We start from the raw sequence: 23459 nt of genomic DNA, 5'->3' as shown, positions 1-23459 counted from the left end.
TGATTTTACAGAAGTGATTCTTTTACTTTTTCCTTCAAATAAAATTTTTAAAAACCTGACTGCTTTTTCATTGTTCTTAAGATCCAAGGGTTTTGGGTCTGTGTTCCCTTATGCAAACTGGTGATGATTTTTATCAAGCCTTCCCCAGGAAAGGAGGTGTAGGGTTTGGGGAGGATTTTGGAGGGAAAGACGTTTCCAAGTGGGCTCTTTCCCTGTTATATATTTGTTAGACGCTTGGTGGTGGCAGCAATAAAGTCCAAGGGCAAAAGGTAAAATAGTTTCTACCTTGGGGAAGTTTTAACCTAAGCTGGTAAAAATAAGCTTACGGGGTTTTCATGCAGGTCTGCACATGTGTACCCTAGAGTTCAGAGTGGGGAAGGAACCTTGACACATGGTATGCCCACATCTTGAATACTGAGTGCAGATGTGGTCACTCTATCTCAAAAAACATATATTGGAACTGGAAAAGGTTCCGAAAAGGGTAACAAAAGTGATTAGGGGTATGAAATGGCTTCTGTATGAGAAGAGTAATAAGACTTGGACTTTTCAGCTTGGAAAAAAAAAGATGACTAAGGTGGGATATGATAGAGGTCTATAAAATCATGACTGGCATAGAGAAAGTAAATAAGGAATGTTATTTACTCCTTCGCATAACACAAGAACCAGGGATCACTAAATTAAATTAATAGGCAGCAGGTTTAAAAACAAACTAAAGGAAGTATTTCCCACACACAATGCACAGTCAACCTGTGGAACTCCTTGCCAGAGGATGTTGTGAAGGCCAAGACTATAACAAGGTTCAAAAAGAAATAAATTCATGGAGGATAGGTCCATCAATGGCTGTTTGCCAGAAGTGGGGAATGGGTGACGGGGATGGATCACTTGATTATCTGTTCATTCCCTCTGGGGCACTTGGCATTTACCACTGTCAGAAGACAGGATCCTGGGCTAGATGGACCTTTGGTCTGACCCAGTATGGCCGTTCTTATGTACATATGAATTAGATGCTCCTCTGCTTATCTTCCCCTGGCTTATGAATTGCTCCAGTGCTTAGCTGGGAGATAAATATCTGGACAGCTAGAGTGAGGCAACAGTGCACATGCTCAGTGGCAGAAATACAGGCTCCAGGGAACTTTTACCGCATCCCCTGCCCCAATATAGGAATCATGTGATTTTAGGCAGCAGCCAAGTAATAATTGTGGATTGCAGTGGCAGCTAAGAATGGGACTTAGGTGCCTAGTTTCATCTGTGGATCTAGGCCTAAGTGACTGTCAAACCTATTATGTAGGCTGCAAATACATTAAGGGGACATATCTAGATTACAGGTCAGATGCTAAAGGTCACCTAGGCAGGCATGTCATTCTCACTGTAGCGTTAGCAGTCATAAATTTATACAGATCTAGACAGGTTGCCTTCATGTTAGCCAGAATTATTCTTCCCCTTCTGGAAGGAAAAGATTATTATACAACCATGGGAAAGACACAGTAGGGAGATGGTCTTTTGTTCTATCCATGCAGGCAAGAATTTCAGTTCTGCAAAAAGTGCCTGCCTGCAACCAGCATAAAGGTACCAACAATGTTAATTTGCCTCACATATGCCTAGAGCAGAAGGACAGGAATTATAGTTCGGTCAAGCATTTAACATTAACCGCTATAATTGGGACCTCCAAATTTGCATAGGTCTGGCAGTTCAACAGTGTTAAATAGATAAGTTTATAAGATGTTCCTATCACCTACAACAGTAAGTGTTGGTGGGAAGAGATAGAAAGGGAGACAGACTGGGTTAATCCAAACAGGCCTATTAATGTAACAGTCCTTCAGTTAAGGGCATGCCCAGTAAACAAGAGGCATATAGGACTGAAAGTCAATGGACCAAAATTGGTACTTTGGAAGTTAGGCCTAATTGATTAACAAAATAAGGTAAGAATGGAATAGTCCATCCACCACCCCCTTTGGGGGGGGGGCCCCCTAAAGAGACTGTGTGGGGAAAAAAAGTGATCCTCCACCACACCTGCTGCCAAGGGATTTTCATCCTAAACACCCAGACCTTGAAATACCAGTGGGTATGCCTGATTGCTGTGCGGTGGTGGCAAAGACCTCAGCCTGATCCATGCAAGAGCCTGCTCCATCTCCCACTATCTTCCTCCTGTCCTGTTCCTTGGCTTTTCACGTGATCCTGTGACTAACTACACAGCACCAGCATAATGAGATGTTATGGCCCATCCAACTCTGACCAGCCTGAGAAGGACCCATGAAGGGAAGGGACTGGACCAAGAAGCCAGATACTTCTCTTTCAGGGATGCTGAGCCAGATCCAGAGCAACAGCTGCTGTGGCCACTCTCCATAACTGACTAGTCACCCTGCATCCTAAAATGTATCAAATGCACTCCACCCCACCACCTTTTGTCATCCTCTCTTCTACCCTGTCTGATTTGTTAAAAGCAAGAAAACAAGTCATTCTTGACTCAAATGACTAGAACAAATCCTTTCTTCCCCATCAAAAAGGGAAGACTGACAATAAGAGATCATATCCTCTGAAAAAGGGACTTTAATATGTACGCCAAACACGTCATTGAAAAAATCAATTTTAGTGCTTTATATTGATTATTTTCCTTGTATATATCCCAATCACAGTGCCATTTCCTGCAGCTCCCATTGGCTGGGAACGGCAAACCACGGCCACTGGGAGCTGAGGGGCTTCATGCCTGCGAACGCTCCAGGTAAAACAAAACAACAATGTATTAGATATTCAATTCAATGATTTCATAGAGTTTAAAATCAAATTTTGGTGTAGACCTGTTTATAAGCTGACCCCCACTCTTTGGTGCATCACTTTTTTACCAAAAATATTCAGCTTATGAACGAGTATATATGGTACGTATTTATGCCCTGATACCTACTAGACAGAGGTGGATATGAAAATTTAAGCAAACCACAAGCAAGAGGAAAGGGCAAGACCCTAGTGACAATCTTAGCTCCTTCTGGCTCTTGTCTGTCTTGCCTGGGTCAGTAGGCTGCTGGGGAAAACAAAAAAGCTACCAACAGCAGTAGAAACTCCTGGTCTGCAGACAGCTCAGAAGTCACCAATGCATTGGTCATGATCACAAGCGAAGAATTCTCTTCACAGTCAAATGACAGACTTAAGAAATTGTTCCCCAGGATTGGCTAGCTTGGCTTCTGTACCCTTCCCTCCCACAACTCACCAGGGTAATTCTTCTACTGTCATTAGCAAGTGGCTTTTTCAAGTCCTGCTTTGTGATCCTCCCTAAGCGCTGCTTGTTGACATGTACGTCTAAGCCAAGAGGACAAAGACCTATAATGGCTAGAATACTAGGAAGTATTAGCCTTGTGAAACTGCTACAGGATATCAGTGCAAGAGTTTAGTAAGATCCAAGAGGATCATCCATTTGTCTAAATGGGGATCTCACCTGCAATTAGACTAGACAGGAAAGCCATGGGGTTTGTCAGCCCATATACACTTTGAGGTACAAGGTGGTGTTCAGGGGAGGCCAGGAAGGAAGTTCCCACCACCAAAATATTGCATTTATGTAAATTTTGGAAGCTAGCTGAGCTCTCCTCCAAAGCATCTGGCAAGGGCTGCTGTTGATAAAGGATACCTAACTATATGGATCATTGCTCTGTTCTGGCAATTCCAGTGTGGCTGTACATTCTTTTAACAGTCTCTTTACTATGGGACTCCAGCTTATGTGCCTACACAGCAAGCCTAAGAGCTACTTATCACTACTGGAACTCCCACAACTTAATAGGCAGGGGCAGGAGCAACAGATACAGATCTAGTCAGTTGGAGAGCATGAGTTAAACAAAAACCAAGGACTTTCCTCTACCTGTCTAGGGATTCAGACACACAAGGTGGAGAAGGGGTCAAGGAAAGGCAGAGTCCAGCCAGGATTCACAACATGTTTATCCAGACTACCAAATCACTGATTAATTGCTGAATGGCCAGGCCATTTCTGGGCCCTCATCTCTCCATGGCATTGCATTAATTAAACAAGGGTTCTCTTTTAGCTCCTAGCAGTTTCTACTCATTTATGACCTGAAGGGCTTAAAGTGCACATCTATTTAGCAGCAAAGAGGTGCAGACAGCAGTTTCATACCGCAGCTTTTAGTTAAAAAAAGCAGCAGACCAGTGTCATTCAAGAATGATCCTAATGAACTGCACAGCAGATGGAGCTGTAGCACCACTGTGTAGTGTTTGGGGAAACATCTCTACATGGAGTCCTCACTACTGTTTGTTTGCCCAGTATTATCTGCAAAGACTGCTGCCCCCGAGCACACAACTCCTGTTTGTTTCCATTAGCTAAAGTACAGCTGTACGTGGACAGGAGAGCTCTTTCAGAGAGGAGAAGAAACTTAAGTCACTGCATGAATCTTCAAAGCTTTGCTCAATATGGCAGAGTGGGCCAGAGAGTTTTGTTCCAGAGAGTCCCTTCCAGCCATCATGATGCCGAGTAGAGGAAGAACTAGAACTCCAAAAACAAGGGGAGAATGAGCTCTAGAAATGAATTAGGATTTAGGATATTCATTTTGCTGCAAGCTGGGGGTTACCGTTCTAAAGTTTCCTTAACGCAGAGCTGGATTTTTTTTTTTTTTTAAAAGCAAAAGACATCCAGGCTGTCTACAATAGTTCTGCTTTCTAAAAATGTTCAGCTCTTGCCAACACTTGTTCAGCTTCTGCCTGCATTACCAACACTAGAAACAGTGCATACTGGTTGCTGCCAGCTTTTGATACCAAGTTGATTAGACACGTTCCACACATGTTTATACAGTGCTAGAAGCAGCCATGCCAGCAACCCACCATTCTATTTGAAATAGGTTCTTATATCACTCTTGCCACCACAGTACCAAGCACCTTCCAGAAGTATACTAAGGGCTAGCCTACACTAGAAGCACTGTGTGTCACTGTAGTGCATCAGGTGAAAACGCTCTATGCAGACAGGCAAGAGCTCTTCCGTCGGCATAATAAATCCACCTCCATGAGAGGTGGTAGCTATGTCAGTGGGAGAAGCTCTCCCACCAACAGTGCTGTCCACACTGGTGCTTAGGTCAGTGTAACTTACATCGCTCATGGGGGCAGCTTATTCACACCCTGAGCGACAAAGTTATAAAGAAGTGGTAGGGTTGACCTAGCCTCAGTGACATGACTCACTTCTGTCACATGTTCATCATTCTCTCATCCTCTCCCCAGGCTGAGGCTCAACACTGCTAATGCTGACCAGTGTTAGCAACAACAGGAAATGTAGCAGGATAGACAAGGCCCAAACATGAAGACTAAAAGGTATGACGACACTTAAAATACTACAGCAGTACCACTATAGCACTTTGGCATAGATGCTTTCTATAGCAACAGGAGGGGCTCTCCTGTTGCTGTAGTTAATCTACCTCCGAGAGTTGGTAGCTGGGCTAACAGAAGAATTCTATCCACCTAGCACTGTCTCTACCAAGGCTTAGAGTGGCATAGCTGTGGGTCTCAGGGGTGTCACACCCCTGAGATAGGCAGCTATGCCCAATAAGTTTTCAGTGTAGACCAGCTCTACAGCTGCTCACAAGAAACAAGAGATCCAAGTGCAAGGCCTTTGGGAAACTCCTCCTGACACCTCTCATGGCTCCATCTTTCACATCAGCCTTCAGCTAACTGGCATCAAATCTGATGTACCTACCCCCCCTAGCTGTTGAAGGAAAAATGCAGCTGTCTTTCTTCTTCTCCAGAGCCACCTTACTGCTGTGGTGGAGAGGATCTGCTATTCTACCCCTAAAGGAGTATCCTAGTACCTGCCTCTGCTGCTCAGAACTTCTGCCTCAAGTAGTAGCATAAGAACATTTGTACTGGGACCCACAGATTACCCCATTAGCTCAGAAGGAGACCAGTTTTGTTGATTTCAAACTGCTGCTTAGCAAAGCTATGAGCAGAGGCAAGACACTGAAGCTGGTCTACTAGCAATCTCAGGTCACATTTGGAATCCTCTTCACAGCCATAAAGCTGGCACCTCCAGGTTTTAAGAGACCCTGTTTCTGCAGAAGTTGACAGATCAGCACCAATACACACTAGGAAAAGCTTCCCACTCACAACTGGGTTACTTCAGCTATGTCCTGACCAAGCTGTTTTCTTATGCCTGCAACCTACAGATTCCACTCTGTCCCAGACCAGTTTCTATTTTAACCCTTCCTGTGTAACTTGTAGGTTTGTGTAACTGCAATCTTTCCCACAAAGCAACCACTACTATCCCTGAATTTCAGGTGTTCATTTTCAAATTACAGCATCAGTGATGCTTTGCTACAAACAGTTCTTTTATTACAGAGATAGTGAAGAGATTCCCAAAATAAAAAAGCTAACCTGTGAAATCTTGTGTCCTTTTTCAAACAATTTCTTCCAGAGGACTTAAGTCCTTAGGGAGTAAATGTACATATTACTCTTGCACGCAAAGCTGGATTTTGAGAGCTATGTTGCCTGTAACAAGATGTTTTGCAATAGTCACCAATTAGTGTTATATTTGATGGAGGTGACAATGTCAAGCCTTCCGTTACATGTTAAGCTATTAGACAGGAATACAGTTTTTAATATTTGTTTTTCCTAGTCAAAGAGTACTTAACTAGAGGATTTTAGAAGCTGGTCTTGCGCCCTTTGCTTCTTTGAGCGGAAAAAGGCAAGCTACAAGGTTTTCCTTAGGAATATCAACTTTGGCATTCCCTGTTGGAAAACTTGCTGGGGTTCTTCATGAAATATGTTGTTAGCCCACACACTTTGACTGGGCGTGGGGGTCTAGAAGTTTTAAGACTCCGTTTCTCCAAAGTGTTGGTTCATTGAACTTCAATCTGTTAGCAAAAGAACGCTGAAATAGTGATTTAAAAACCCTTCTTTTCTTGGTTGTTCAACTTTTGTTCTTGGCCATTATGAGGTTATTAAACTAGTCTCAGGCTAGATGGGACCAGATTTTCAAGTGTAAGATGGTTTCAGAAACTTTTGCTTCTCAAGTGTATAAAGGACAAGAGAAAAAAAAAGGGAGAGGCCACAAGCCTAATATCCTCTGCTACCGCATGTTCAACCAGCTTCAAAGGTGACATTTTCTGTTAATGCAAAGAATCAGAAGTAAATTAAAGGTAACACTTTCACACAAGAGTGAGAAGGCCTTAATGCACTCAGAGACCCCTCTCCCTTTCACCCTACCCCTACATCCTATTCTGGAAATGCACAGTCTTAAGTCTGGCCAGGAGATTCCTGACTCCTACAGGCAATTAAAGTGGCAGCACCTCCCCATCCTTATGTGGGACAGGACTCTCTGGGACAGTCTAGGCCAGGGGCTCTCAATCTCTCTTTGAGTCTCTCCCCAACCCCCGATGCTATAAAGATTCCGCTGAGCCACAACAACTGGTTTTCTGCATATAAAAGCCAGGGCTGGCATTAGGGGATAGCAAGCAGGACAACTGCTTTAGCATTCTGCCCTAGGGCCCAGCGAGTCTAATGCTGGCCCTGCTTGGTGGACCCCCTGAAACCTGCTCCCAGCCCCCCAACCACTGGTCTAGGCAGGGTGTGCTGCCAAGAGCAGAGGTGGCCAGGTGTGGAAGGGCATTCACAAGCAGGAGGAGAAACACTAGAATTCCTTTGCTTTCTCCCAGCAGTTATCTAGAGGGGACTGCACGTGCAGGGAATCACAGGAGACGGTTGTGGGGAAAACCAACAATTCTTACCAGCTCTTTCCTTGTATGCCTGATAAGTTAGTATATTTAAACCTTGCTTGTTTAAATGTAATACAGGGGTGCGCAAACTTTTCGGCCCAAGTGCCACATCAGGATTGCAAAACTGTATGGAGGGCTGGGTAGGGAAGGCTGTACCTCCCCAAACAGCCTGCCCCCCCCCCCCCATCAGAACTCCAAACCCATCCAACCCCCCCTGCTCCTTGACCCCTGACCGCCCCCTCCTGGGACCTCCTGCCCCTTATCCAACCTCCCGGCCCACTTACAATGCCGCTCAGAACAGCATGTCTGGCAGTCGCACTGCCTGGCCAGAGCCAGCTGCACTGCTCAGAGCACTGCCCGGGTGGCTGCAGGGGAGGGGCCAGGGGCTAGCCTTCCTGGCTGGGAGCTCAAGGGCCAGGCAGGATGGGCCCATGGGCCATAGGTTGCCCACCTCTGATCTAATTCTTTAGATATTGAGCCACTAGAGCATTTCCAGAAGATAATGGTGGTACATATTAGAACAGTAAATAAAATGGAAACTGGCCTCAGGGGGCCAAAGTAGTATCCACTCTGTCAGCTCTCCTCATGATGCAGATTAGTCTGATGACTTTCCACAAGTATATCATGTCTCCCTCGATCACTTTTCACACAGCCTGAGAATGATGTGCTGATGTGAATATGCAACTGATGTTCATAAAGCCCCTGACAGGTCATTTTTAAAGGCAGCCCACTTTACAATATAGAGTGACACATTGTTCACTCAAGCACTATCCTCCCTAGGAAATTCCCTCTGCCACCCTCTCCCCACCAAGTTGGGTTGAAAAGAGTTCACTGCTGGTACAAGCACAACAAAACTCTCACCATAACACAAAGCCTGATGAAACATGCCAGCAACATGCATTTCTTTAGTGTACCCATACCCAGACTGGAAAACTAATTTATCTATTGTTAGCTACACCAAGCCATGTGGTTTTGCCAAAAATTCTTAAGCAGCTAGTTACAGAGTGACTCCCTCCAGGGCTTCCCCCTGTGTCCTCGGGATGCTTAGATTTCTCTGACTACATGTATTAAGAATTAGGGCTATTTGTTATGTGGGATATTATAACCAAAAAAGTCAAGATTTCTCCTAGCCCATGTTTAGAGCTCCAATGGTAATCCATTTGTATTAAATTATTTCTAAGCAGCTGATCTAATGTAGATTAAGATCTAGACAAGCAACACAGCAAAGCGACTGGTTTGTAACATTTTAGTTTTTATCTACGCAACAGATATTCCAGTGAAGGCCAAAATGATAAGCAGCCACTGGATTTGCATTTTCAGATCTCTTTGCAACCTAATCTTCACACCCCTTTAAAAGGCCAGTTATTATCCCTACTTTACAAATAAAGGGGCACAGAGAGGCTAAGTGATGTGCCCAGCGACACACGCCAAGTCAGTGGCAGAGCCGTGAATCAGCTGTACTCTAGCAATTAGGTAGCGTCCCTCCCTGCCTGCTCCTGCCTTACTCCGCACTTCGGTAAAGGGATGGGAGAGGACCTCACGGGAGACCCTGCCACCCGAAAGCCCGGCCATCAAGGGCTGGTCACGAATTACAGGCACTTCCCAGCCAGGAGCTCCTGCCCCCGCCCCAGCTCGCGAGAGGAGACCCCCGACCCGGCTTCCGCCAGCGGCGCTGAGAACCGGGGCCCAGCGGCGTCCCGAGCGCCTCCCTTGGGGGTCAGGCCCTCTCGGCAGAGCTCGGCAGCGGCGCCGACGGGCGGGAGCTCGCTGCTTTCCACCGCCCAGCGGCCTCCGGGCCGGCTCGACACGGGGGCAGCGGCGCAGCAACGCTCGGGAGTCCCGGGGCCCGGGCGGACTCACGGCGCCGGTGAAGATGTCCTCGCCCTCGGTGTCGCTGTCCGCGTCCCCTTCGGCCCCAGGAAAGGGCGGGGGCAGCCGCTCCGCAGAGGGGCTGGAGCTGCAAGCGCCGCCCGACGCCATGTCCCTGCGCTTCTGAGGCTGCTTCCGCCTCCCCACTGCTCACTGCGGCGGAAACGCCAACGACAGCCTTATGAGGAGAGAGCGGCGCCGTGAGCGGGGGCGGGGCTTGGCCCTGCGGGCCAGGGGGAGGAGCCATGCCCAGGGGCGGGCGGGGCGAAGGGGGCTCAGGGGACGCCCTTGAGGGGGAGGAGCCAAACACAGGGCGGGCCCGCCAGAAAACACAGAGAGTCAGGAGAGGGTGCGGGGCTGGCTGCAGTGGGTGGAGCCAGAATAGGGGCGGGGCTCTGCCGTGTCCAGGTGCTCTCGATGGTCTCGTTCTGAGGTAGTCACGTGCCGTGCTCAGTGCTCTCTGCAAACCGTTCAGCGCGGTAAGCTTGGCGTCCTGGCGCTCGGCACGCGGTCCCTCAGAGAAGGGAGGGGGTCGTGCCAAATAGCCCCGCCTGATTGGCTGCCCTTCCCCGCCTGCTCAGCAAGGACAGCCAATCAGAGCTGCTGACTGTGGCAGGAGGCGCTCTGCCACTGAGCTCGGGGAAAGACCCCTCCGCCCCCGCGGGAAGGTGTGTGAGCCCAGCCTGCTGGCTCCCTCCTGCCCCGCACTCTGCGAGCCCAGGCCCGGCCCGAGGGGGGTAGGGTGGGGGAAGGGTTGTGGTGTGTGTCTGTGTCACTGCAAGGCTGAGAGCACTGGCATTTCCCTGGGGTCAGAGCAAAGGCGGCTGCCTTGCAATGGCACCTGCATTTCCTTACACAGCTAGTCGGGGGGGCTCCAGTCTTTTCCACGGCCTTCTGTAGGTTCGGGCAGGGCACCAAACCGCACGGTTCCACGTCGCCATTGGTGACATGACAGCGGCCCATGTTGCACACTGGCAGAGCTGCTGGGTACCACCGGTCCAGGTTCTCAGCTTCTCCTTGGTCCCCTTCTCACCTGCGCTGCCCTGGGGGCAGTATGGGGGATGCCCCATCCATTCCTAAGCACCCCCTAGCTCCAGGCAGAGCCAGTTAAACTCATATCCTGCTCGCTCTGGGGCGCCCTCCAGGCAGCGGAGCAGCCCGTATTGCTTTCTCTTCCCCCCCCTGGAATATGGCAAGTGCACTGTGCGGGAGTGTCTGGGCAACTGGACTGTGGGAGGCAGCACCCTCTAGCTCCTCCTATAAGAATGGGGCTCAGGCAAACACCTTCTGCAGGTGTGGCTCTGGAAGCAGGTCTTCAGTTCTCCAAGCAGACATTACCTGTGCATGATGGTCACTCTCAAGACCCTCAGGTTGGCCACCCCTTTAAGGCACCGGTTATGTCTACCTCTGTATAGTGCTTGGCCCAAGGGGCCTCAATCTCTGTCGGTGCTATCATCTTGTAAATATTAAACTACTTACAAAAAAACCTATTAAAATAATGTTATTTAGGTTGCAAAGTCAAGCATTTGAGAGTTAGGAATGGCCAGTGTTACCATTGCCCCTGCAACCTAATCCCCCTGTGTGTGTATGCACTATGACGCAAGTCTTTAATTACACGATCACAGATTACTGTTTCCACAGGACCCTGCCTCACTCACTGCACAGGAGGGACACATAAGGGAGCTGAATTCAGATTGCACGGGCAACTGTAAATCTGCCCTTTTTATTTTTCAGGTGTTTGACTTTGCACCCTAATGAATGTTTATTGGATGTAGGTTTTTTGTAGGTAATTACCTAGATATTTTTGAAGGAAAAATATAGTAACTATAACCATCCCCCCCATCATCATCAGTGTTTGAACACTGACCTTCAGCACTGAATTATAGCCCTTGAGCTACAGTACTAACTATATGATCTAGCAGCAGAAGATTGCTACCCTAGGGAGGGACGTGTGAGAGCTGCTGGGCCAGTTGCTGGGTTTGAGGGGGGTTGGGGAGCAGCTGGTCTGTCTTACTCCTCTCTTATCCTGGGAGTTGGGGGAGGTCCTGCCACATGTGATGCTCTGGGGGTGGAGGGGCAGGGCACATGCCATCTTGAGGTAGGTGGTAGGGCTGGGCAATCAAGGTGCTCACCCAGGGTGCTAACATCTGGGGGTCATCACCACATTGGTCCAATGTGTGGCCAGCTTTTGGTTGTATTTGTTCAGCCAATTGGTCAGGAGGGACACTGAAAACATTTTCCACCATGGACAGCAAAACAATTAGGGTGGTCATGGTGGGAAAAGCTAATAGTTACAGCTTTTCTGATAGCTTTGAGGTATTGGCCCAGTTCTTTAGAGTGTTAATTAGTTGGTTATTTTGGGAGGATGCCAAATTTTTCCTGAGACACCCAAGCTGCCGCAGAGAAATGGTGATTTTGAAAAATTTAATATTTCAGCAAAAGCTGAATAGGATTTCGTGGGACAAAGGCACTTGTCTAGTCCAGGTTTCAGAGTAACAGCCATGGTAGTCTGTATTTGCAAAAAGAAAAGGAGTACTTGTGGCACCTTAGAGACTAACCAATTTATTTGAGCATGAGCTTTCGTGAGCTACAGCTCACTTCATCGGATGCATACTGTGGAAACTGCAGAAGACATTATATACACAGAGACCATGAAACAATACCTCCTCCCACCCCACTCTCCTGCTGGTAATAGCTTATCTAAAGTGATCATCAAGTTGGGCCATTTCCAGCACAAATCCAGGTTTTCTCACCCTCCGCCCCCACCCCCCACACAAACTCACTCTCCTGCTGGTAATAGCCCATCCAAAGTGACCACTCTCTTTACAATGTGTATGATAATCAAGGTGGGCCATTTCCAGCACAAATCCAGGTTTTCTCACCCCCCCACCCCCAGACACACACAAACTCACTCTCCTGCTGGTAATAGCTCATCCAAAGTGACCACTCTCCCTACAATGTGCATGATAATCAAGGTGGGCCATTTCCAGCACAAATCCAGGTTTTCTCACCCCCCCCCCAACCTCACTCTCCTGCTGGCCATAGCTCATCTTACAGCAAAAAAACTTCAAATCCAGACTCCAGCGAGAAACTGCTGAATTGGAATTCATTTGCAAATTGGATACTATTAATTTAGGCTTAAATAGAGACTGGGAGTGGCTAAGTCATTATGCAAGGTAGCCTATTTCCCCTTGTTTTTTCCTATCCCCCTCCCCCTCAGACATTCTGGTTATATTTGGATTTATGCTGGAGGTGGCCCACCTTGATTATCATGCACATTGTAAGGAGAGTGGTCAGTTTGGATGAGCTATTGCCTGCAGGAGAGTGAGTTGGGGGGGGGTGAGAAAACCTGGATTTGTGCTGGAAATGGCCCACCTTGATCATCATGCACATTGTAGGGAGGGTGGTCACTTTGGATAAGCTATTACCAGCAGGAGAGTGAGTTTGTGTGTGTGGTTTTTGGAGGGGGGTGGGGGGGTGAGAAAACCTGGATTTGTGCTGGAAATGGCCCACCTTGATTATCATACACATTGTAAAGAGAGTGGTCACTTTGGATGGGCTATTACCAGCAGGAGAGTGAGTTTGTGTGGGGGGTGGGGGCGGAGGGTGAGAAAACCTGGATTTGTGCTGGAAATGGCCCAACTTGATGATCACTTTAGATAAGCTATTACCAGCAGGAGAGTGGGGTGGGAGGAGGTATTGTTTCATGGTCTCTGTGTATATAATGTCTTCTGCAGTTTCCACAGTATGCATCCGATGAAGTGAGCTGTAGCTCACGAAAGCTCATGCTCAAATAAATTGGTTAGTCTCTAAGGTGCCACAAGTACTCCTTTTCTTTTTGTCTAGTCCAGTGGTTCCCAAACAACCCGTGAACCCCTTTCACTAAAATGTCAAGTCTTATGAACCCCGTCCTAAACATGAATATTTCCAGGGATTTTCTCCCTTACCTCAGCATAAATTATAAAAGCTGTGATCTTGGAAATATAAAATGTGTTTTTATGACACGCTTATTACACACTATTTATTAATTGTTATTTATCATTACAGTATTTTTATCACATTATGAAAACAGCAACACTCTTCCAAGATCTCACTTTTGTAGCTTGTATCAGTTTTGATTAAGCCTGTTATAAGACAAGGCTCCTATCAGAGGTGCCAGTAGAAAAAAGGGGCGTGGGGGTACCGCTGGAAAAGTGGAGGGGCCCGCAGGGGCCACCGGAAAAAAAAAGAGGGACCCACAGAGGGTGGTCGTGCCGACGCGAGGGCAGCACGTAACCCTCGTCACACACACACCCCCGTACTGGCTCCTCTGGCTCCTATGTTACATCAAGGAGTATCAGATGTGAAACAACATGAAGCCCTCTCAGGTATTTAAGAAGCCAAAGAGTTCCTCCTACATAAGCATTCAGGTCTTGAGCAGTCCAGGCAAACAATGCACATTACAACAAAGCTTAAACTTGTTCTTCATAATAATTTAAAAACAACACTAGCAGCCTATTTAATTTTAGAAACAGCAAAAACTATCCATCTCCCTTTCTGTTTTGTATAAGGAGTCTTGAAGTTTAAATCGCCTCAGTGTGATAGATATGCTTGCTTTGATCTGCTTAGCTCTTGGAAGTCCCCAAGGGCTGCTGGCCCCGTGCTGCCTGGGGTCCCTATGGACAGCTCTGTCCGCCATTGGGGAATTTTTTCCCAAGAACCCCCTCTAACATTTCGTGAACTCCCAGGGGTTCACAAACTCCAGTTTGGAACCCACTGGTCTAGTCTGAGCGAAAGTGCCAAATTTCTCCTGAGAAATTTTAAAGGCCCACCACAATCAGTGGAGGTATTAATCTTTCTTTAAAAAAGGATCAGGACTCACATTTATAATGGAAAGTATCAAGTAACCTACCTGTGGGAGCTATTACCAGCTCCCCGTCTAATAAATAGTAATAATAATGTGGTTGGATCAAAATAATGTGTTTGTGGTTGTTCCATGGGCAGTGTAAGCTTTTGGATCTACCTAATTGCTCATTTCCTAGTTTTAAAGTTCTTGGGTTTGTAAATGATGTGATAGGGGAACCCACTGTTCAACCTTAATTGGCTTCTGAAATAAAGCTTTTTGGTTTGGAAATTTTCCAGGTTCCCCCTTCCCCCCCCACTTTCATTTTTCTTTTAGGTAATGAAATGAAGCAAGTGTTTTTAAAAATTAAATAATCTGAATGGATGAGTCACCAAGCTATTAAAGAAGCGAGTAGTGCCAGCCAAGCTAACTGCTCCCTTTTCAATGCACACTTGACAAGCAGTGCATGGTCAGCAGGTAGATAAAGTTCACCAAACATGCATCTGCATCACAGTTACTTGCATTCCCATTGCTGGTAAAAAGAAATAGTAAAATAATCAGACCCAAGGCTAGACGACAAAAAGAAAAGGAGTACTTGTGGCACCTTACAGACTAACAAATTTATTTGAGCATAAGCTTTCGTGAGCTACAGCTCACTTCATCGGATGCATTCAGTGGAAAATAGAGTGGGGAGATTTATATACATAGAGAACATGAAACAATGGGTGTTACCATACACACTGTAACGAGAGTGATCACTTAAGGTGAGCTATTACCAGCAGGAGAGCGGGGGGGAAAAAACCTTTTGGAGTGATAATCAAGGTAGGCTGTTTCCAGCAGTTGACAAGAACGTCTGAGGAACAGTGTGAGGGGGAAATAAACATGGGGAAATAGTTTTACTTTGTGTAATGACCTATCTACTCCCAGTCTCTATTCAAGCCTAAATTAATTGTATCCAGTTTGCAAATTAATTCCAATTCAGCAGTCTCTCATTGGAGTCTGTTTTTGAAGTTTTTTTGTTGAAGAATTGCAACTTTTAGGTCTGTAATCGAGTGATCGAAGAGATTGAAGTGTTCTCCAACTGGTTTTTGAATGTTATAATTCTTGACGTCTGATTTGTGTCCATTTATTCTTTTATGTAGAGATTGTCCAGTTTGACCAATGTACATGGCAGAGGGGCATTGCTGGCACATGATGGCATATATCACCTTGGTAGATGTGCAGGTGAATGAGCCTCTGATAGTGTGGCTGATGTGATTAGGCCCTATGGTGGTGTCCCCTGAATAGATATGTGGACACAGTTGGCAACAGGCTTTGTTGCAAGGATAGGTTCCTGGGTTAGTGGTTCTGTTGTGTGGTGTGTGGTTGCTGGTGAATATTTGCTTCAGGTTGGGGGGCTGTCTGTAAGCAAGGACTGGCCTGTCTCCCAAGATCTGTGAGGGTGATGGGTCGTCCTTCAGGATAGGTTGCAGATCCTTGATGCTGACACCTAATCCATGAGATCATGGTACCTCCCAAAGAAAGTCTACTACTTGCCGCCTTAAATCTCTCCCTTCCTCTGAAAAAGGAAATTGGTAATAATGTTTTGCACGAATCTAAGCTCTCTTTCAACTGTAGATCTCAAAGCTTTATTTTAGACAAAGTTACACTTTATCTTGAAAAATTGCCACATTTACTCTCAAGGCAAAGGAAAATGCAGGGTAGGACAGTACCAGAGCTCAGGCTCCAGCCCAAGTCCAGAAGTCTACAGAGCAATGAAACAGCCCCCCAGCCCCAGTTGCCTGGCACAGGCCAGGTGTGGGTCTTTCTTTGCTGTGCAGACATACCCTATGAGTCCCTCAATGCCAACTGACAGGGCCACTGTTCTGCAAACTCCTGCCACCTCTGACACACTCACTACACCTCACACGTTGCCATCATAGTATTTTCTGCAAAGAGTGTCGTGTAGGGTCAAATGACAGTTGGTGCCACACTGCTCGTCAATAGCATGGCGTGGGGTACGTACTGATGGCGTGTAAAGAGTTGTGTATGTGTGCTGGAAATATGTTCGTAAAATGCTTTTTGGGAGCAGACTTGATAAACAAGTTTGTTCTAGACAAAGGAAATTTGTTTTGCCTGTTTGCCGGAGCCTATAATGTAAATTGAATGGGGCGCCGGCAGAGATAGTGGGCAGTTTATTAGCATCTGAGGTATCGCCAGTTACCAGGAGAACTTCAAAAGAATATATCTCAAATTTTCACTGGACTATAAGAAGAAGGGGAGAGAACCCCTTTGCTACCCAGCACTGAGGGAACAAAACAGTCAGTGCTCTTTGCACTCTATGAACGGTGGATGCCTGGCCATGTGGGTTGGTGACATGAGAAGTAGCTGTAGGTGAGAAAACTGCCTTAGACAAAGCTTGGCGCCTGCTACGGTTATCTATAGGCTCTAAGAAGTGTGCTATGCCTCTGTCTCACCAATCTGGGTTCCCTCTTGCACTGTGATGTTGTGACAAGCTGCAAAGCCCTCCAAGTTTGCCCTCGCACCAACCTCCCCAGGCACAGACCACACCCAACTGTGTTCATGAATGCTCTGGCCATCCACTCATGAGCCAACAATAGAGAGGCTCCAGCCAGAATGCCCCCCAGTTCCTCAGCCTCAGACTCTGGAGCTGTACAGTCCTGCCTTGGTCAAAAACCTGACCAGTAAAGATTATTACAATTACCCAGTCCACCCCTCCCTCAATGTGACCACACTGTTTTAGATAAAAAATATACAACAGATTTATTAACTACAGAAAGATAGATTTTAAGTGATTATAAGTAATAGCAAACAGATTAAAGATGGTTACCTAAGAAATAAACAAAACTGCAGTCTTAAGTTTTATGCACTAGATAGGATTTGAATCAAGCAGTGTCTCACCCTGTATAGATAGTACAAACAGTTCATCAAGCTTCCATACACAGGCTAGAAATCCCTTTAGCCTGGGACCAGCACTTCCCCCAGTTCAGTCTTTGTTCCTCCGGTGTTTTCTTGTGTGGGGAGTGGGGGCCCTGTGGTGATGTCACTTCCCCCTTTTGTAATTTCTTCCATATGGCAGGAAGCCATTTGTTCCAAGCCAAGTTCCCAGGCCAGTTTGTGGAAAAATACAGGTTCCAAAATGGAATTTAGTATCATGGGACCTAGTTACATGCCCTTGCATGCTTTGCTGAGTCACGGCAGCCATTATCCACTGAAGCGTCCCCAGGACAGTTAGTTCATCAGGTGAAGATAAGTTTTCCCCATGGCCCATTGTCTTTGCTGATGGGCCATTCAACTTGAAAAGGCCATTCACAGTGTGCTAGCAGACTATGTAAAGCTTTGTGTGAGCTACCCAGGTGCAAGCACATTTGAAATACGAATATATAGTTAATATTCATAACTCCAGAAACAAAAATGATACATTCATACAAATAGGATAATCATATTCAGCAAACCATAACTTTTCCATAGACACCTCATATGACATATCATGTACAAGATGCATAATAATTGTAATCATATTATTATGGTGAATATGGGGTACAAAGTGTCACCACCATATAGCAAAACAACCCTAGAACTGCTGTGGCCACATGTAGGACTGGAAAGACAAGAGATCACCTAGTCTATCCCACTATGCTGCGGTAAGAGAGTATCTCTTGTCCCAGCTGGGACTTGAACACACAAACCCCAGTTTAGAAAGCCAATACCTTATCCATTAGGCCACTGGGATTATAGGGAGAAGGGGGCACACTTGCTTCTGTTGTGCAGCAGTGACAGCCTCTCCAGAATTAAGATTGCAGCCATGATCCTGTGTGATTCCCCTTTCAAACTCTTCCTTTCCCCTTCCCACTAATTATTCCTGCTTTCAAATCATCAGGGTTAACTCTCACTGGCAACTAGAACCTTTCCTGAATGTTGATTAGGTTAAGTACATTTTTGAGATTAAACTACTTTAAGTTTTAAAAACTGTTTGCAAAGTGTCTACTATTTCTGCAGTGAAATCTCATTAAATCTTCCATGTGAAACGGAGCAACCCTTTCTGATATTGGCTCATGCAAAAACAGTTCGTAGGGTCAAGGAGGGCAACATGGGGCAGAAATGGTCATTACTGGAAAACAAACCAATTATGTCAATTAAGCCAGATTGGTGGAGAAAACATGGAACAGAAGGTGTATGGGGCTCTCCTTCAATGGGCTCGAGCTACTTTACAGAACGGAGAGGCAATTCTGAGCTACTCCATTGACTCCTCCTCCTGCATTCCCCAGCTAATTGCCTTGATGATCTACAGGGATCACATCCAGGTCCGTTTTCTGGATGGGATAAATGAGGAACATAGAGCTTAAGTGACTTGCTAACCATTAGCCATGTGTGTAGCAGACATGGGAACAGAGCACTACAGCTCAGGGTCTCTTATGCAAATTAGTTTAAATCTGTAATCATTTCAGCCAGCTCTAAAGCAGGCCAATAATACTAAATTGCCACCATAAAGGGCTTTGAGGCAGACAGATGAGAAAATACAAAAATTAACCGCATATCAAAAGCATAAGGAGTCAGTCCCTGGGCAGCATGGGTTTGTGGTTTGGGCATCAGCTGTGGAACCAAAGGAGCTGGTTTGGAGCCTTGAGTCTAGTGATCCACCTTCCGCTGCTGGGAACAAGAGTGACTGTGCTGAGAGCAGCTTAGCTACAGGGACCATGCCTCAGTGGTCAGGTTTCCATTGAATGAGGCAGGGCTTTGCAGGGGCCTGTTTTTAGTGTGGACACCAACACTCAGTCACTTAATAATCTGAACTGTTTTAAGATGCTTTAGAATGATGTCTTCATTTCCCTACATAAATGTTTTTGTGACCCAGGGACCCTTTGGTGCCAACTGGCAGAGGGTATACGGGGTGCACAGGGGTTGACAGGGATCCCCTGCATTAGAGAGCTGCATAAGAGTTCACCAAAGGGTGGCACATGAGGTCTCTACTGAGAAATAGTAGCCCACTGATCATCATAATCACTGTAAAATGTGTGTATGGAGAATACTGAAGGAGTTCTGTATCTATACAGTCAATTATGCCCTTAATGTCTTGGAGTCAAGGCAGGTCACCAGGAGGTGCCATACCTCAGAGATGTTCCTTTCTGCCAGGTGGTAACTGACACCTGTCTCCCTGACTGGCCATGTCTGTTGTGTATTGTCTGTTTGACACTCTGCCTATCTGCATACCAAGCCAGGTGTGAATTGCGAGATTGTAAAATCTACAAGAGAGGAAATCTACCCAAGAAAGAAACAGCAGGAGGTGTCCTATTTATGAATAAAGACAAACGGTGGACTAATATGTCTTAGAGAGCAGAGACACATTGCCTCCTTCACCGAGGAGGCAAACTGACAGCATGTTTGTCTCATGAAAGGAGGGTCACAGCCATCAGGTTGTAAAGTGCTGCAAGGATTTGGGTGAGCATCACTCTAAAAGACATGAGAGTTGTGACACCTTCTCAGGGCATCTAGAATTTTAATTCGCCTTGTTACCCCTTGTGACACTGGTGGACCAGGTGCCAGCTTAGGCCAAGGCCCACAGGTCTCACTGAACACTGAAAAATGCACAGCTGGAAACCAGTCTGACCTCCTTGTGTGGTAGTATTGTTAAAACACATATTAGAGTTATAAGAATGTGTTTAGTATTTGGACTTCATGAAATGCTTATAGGATGCTGCGTGTATTAATCTTGCTTATATCATCTGTATCCTATGGTATAAGGTAACGTTTGAATGTTTGCTCTGTAACTATAAAAGCATTTGCTAAAATTGTAAAACCCCAGAGTCAGGGGAGAAGCATTACCAAGTGTAAAATACTATTTCACCACCAGAGTTGTCATCTCCTCTCCCAGCAAACAAAGGCCTATAGACATCAGACAAGCCCCTGTGGAACATCAGTGGACAAAAGACTTTGTTGATTAGTCCCCCAACATTTATGAAGTGGAGATGCGCACAGACCATTGTCCCATCAGCATAAGCTCTGGGAGAAGGGAATAAAAATCCCTGTCAAGAAAAATGGTTCTCACTGTGCCGCTTGAAATTCAGGGAAGGCAAAATGTCAAAGCATAAGCAAGGGATCCCCGAGCTGCTTGCTTTGGACTAGCCCCACAGGACATACAGAGCTTGCGTATTGTAACAGTTACTACTACCTTTGGGAACTGAAAGCTGCATCTCATTTGTGTGTGTGTTTAGTTGCTTTAACTATGTAAATAATTAAAATCATTAGTTGGTATTACAGGATTGGCTACAAGCTTTGTCTTTGGTGTGCGATCTGAGGTACAATTGATCTGGAGTAAGTGACTGGTCCTTTGGGACTGATAGTAACCTGAATAGTGATTTTTGGTGTAGGGGACCATCTATCACAAAGACAGGCTTGCCTGGGTGGCAAAATAGACCAGAGGGCCCAAGGGGACTGTCTGTGACTCCATGTTTAGGCTGGTATAGCGACTGAGGAGTTCACACACTTTGGGGTTTGTGCTCTGGTTCTTGACAGTCTGCCCAGAGGTTGACACTCACCGTTGTGAGCCACTCCAGACAGACTGAGACCCCTCTGCCTCAGTGAATGAGAGACTGGCTTCTACCAAACTGTGTGTCAGTTCCCGACCACTGCAGTCTGTTAGCCAGCCCACAAGCTCCTGAGGACTCTGCCAGGCCTTGCCTGACAGGTAACTCTTGGCACCCCCCAGTTCCTGAATCTCCTGGAAGAGCATTTCTTTGCCATGTCCAGTCCCCATCACTGGACACTCGCAGAAATCACCCAGTCTGCTGTCTCCAAAGCCCAGAACACACACTACCCTGCTGGCTCAGTTGGAGACACTCCCTCACTGTAATACAACAGCATGGAGAGAAATTTGTAACGAACCAATAATTATATGTTTTTATGCAAGGCACTGCATTTAGCCGTATGGAGTGGAAATCTATCAACTGCATGATAGTCTCTAAGGTGCCACAAGTCCTCCTTTTCTTTTTTAGACATTTAAGTGATACTAAGCAGAGATAAGAGACACAGAAATGATCACAAATGAAACAAAAGCCTAACACACTTCTTAGAGCCTATAGTCAAAGCTTGGTGCCTGCTAGGGTTGTCTAAGGCAGTTTTCTCACCTACAGCTACTTCTCATGTCATATACCCACATGGCCAGGCATCCACCGTTCATAGAGTACAAAAAGCACTGACTGTTTTGTTCCCGCAGTGCTGGGTAGCAAAGGGGTTCTCTCCCCTTCTTCTTATAGTCCAGTGAAAATTTGAGATATATTCTTTTGAAGTTCTCCTGGTAACTGGTGATACCTCAGATGCCAATAAACTGCCCACTATCTCTGCCGGCGCCCCATTCAATTTACATTATAGGCTCCGGCAAACAGGCAAAACAAATTTCCTTTGTCTAGAACAAACTTGTTTATCAAGTCTGCTCCCAAAAAGCATTTTACGAACATATTTCCAGCACACATACACAACTCTTTACACGCCATCAGTACGTACCCCACGCCATGCTATTGACGAGCAGTGTGGCACCAACTGTCATTTGACCCTACACGACACTCTTTGCAGAAAATACTATGATGGCAACGTGTGAGGTGTAGTGAGTGTGTCAGAGGTGGCAGGAGTTTGCAGAACAGTGGCCCTGTCAGTTGGCATTGAGGGACTCATAGGGTATGTCTGCACAGCAAAGAAAGACCCACACCTGGCCTGTGCCAGGCAACTGGGGCTGGGGGGCTGTTTCATTGCTCTGTAGACTTCTGGGCTTGGGCTGGAGCCTGAGCTCTGGTACTCTCCTACCCTGCAGCGTCCTAGAGCCCAGACTCCAGCCCAAGCCCGGAAGTCTACACAGCAATAAAATAGCCCTGCAAGCCTGAGTCAGCTAGCGTGGGCCAGCCACGGGCATCTAGTTGCTGTGTAGACAAACCCTTAGGGTCACAAGAGTATCTTGTTAATTAAGTCTAGGTTCTAGAAGGCATGTTATGATTTTATTTGGGATGTAACCATTTGTTTCCAATACTTTCACATGCTATTACTTAAATCTCTGGGCTTTGCTAAATCAACTTATCCCTGATTTCACTAGAAACCAATCTCAGTGCTCTGTTAGGTGGAGCGGGGAGCTGAGGTGGAACTGGCAAGCTGTTTCTCTGGAAGCAGCAAATCTGTGAACACTGCAATTGTCCAGTGAACCAGGGCTGGACTCTCCAGGGAGCTGCCTGCCGAGTTTGAGGGGTAGCACGTGCCTATTGCTAACCTGCAGCGAGAGCAGGGCCTGTGTAAGCTGAGAAGGCAGTGCTTGCATTGCCAGGGCCTTGGGGAGCTGACCTCTGGCTGGCACAGACACAGCTTCCTCACACTAAGGGCAAGCGGTAACAAGGTGCCTCCCACCTGTGGGAACCCCTGGGAAGCATCACAGCTCCAACGCTCAGTCACTTACTAATCTGAACTCTTATGTTTTTTTAGAATGCTGACTTCATTTCCCTGCACACACGTTTGTTGTTGATGGAACAATCTATAAACTCATGGGATACAAATATCCGCAAAAAGAAGGAGAAGAAATCACTGATTTCCCAGGCACATCATTAGAGGGGAAGCTGGTAGCAAAGCCAATATTTAGGTTGCCCCCCACTTTCTGTTATAACAGTTTCTTGTGACCTTTTCCTTGAGAGGCTCTCACACCACCATTGTTCACAGTGAGCCTTTAATATTCAGCAGGGGGCAAACGCTCAGGCTAGAGAAGAGCCTTGGCTCTGCCCCATGACATTCTGGTTGCTATGATGGTGCGTCTTAACAGTTTCTATTTCCCTTCTCTCACTTTCTTTCCTCAGGATAGCAGAGGCAGCAGCCAGAGTAGCTGAACCCTGGGCTGAGGTGGAACTGGCAAGCTGTTTCTCTGGAAGCAGTGAATCTGTGAATACCGCAATTGTCTGGTGAACCGGGGCTGGACCCTCCAGGGAGCTGCTCGCCGAGTTTGAGGGCTAGCACGTGCCTATTGCTAACCTGCAGTGAGAGCAGGGCCTGCGTAGGCTGAGAGGGTAGTGCTTGCGTTGCCAGGGGGTTGGGAAGCTGACCTCTGGCTG

General features: G+C 46.5%; 1 protein-coding gene across 1 annotated transcript in view; it reads right to left on the bottom strand.

The window, feature by feature from the left end:
• SNX1 (sorting nexin 1) overlaps window positions 1-9728 on the bottom strand; it is a 40306-nt gene extending 30578 nt beyond the window's left edge. The window contains exon 1 of the mRNA XM_074965933.1: window positions 9552-9728. Within this exon, the coding sequence (XP_074822034.1) occupies window positions 9552-9671 (120 nt within the window). The 5' untranslated portion in view covers window positions 9672-9728. The remainder of the gene's footprint in view (window positions 1-9551) is intronic.
• Between the last annotated feature and the right edge of the window lie 13731 nt (window positions 9729-23459).

Source organism: Natator depressus, chromosome 10 (genome assembly GCF_965152275.1).
Source record: "Natator depressus isolate rNatDep1 chromosome 10, rNatDep2.hap1, whole genome shotgun sequence".
NCBI lineage: Eukaryota > Metazoa > Chordata > Testudines > Cheloniidae > Natator > Natator depressus.
Note: the sequence above shows the minus strand (reverse complement) of the source record. Positions and strands in the feature narration are given on the sequence as shown.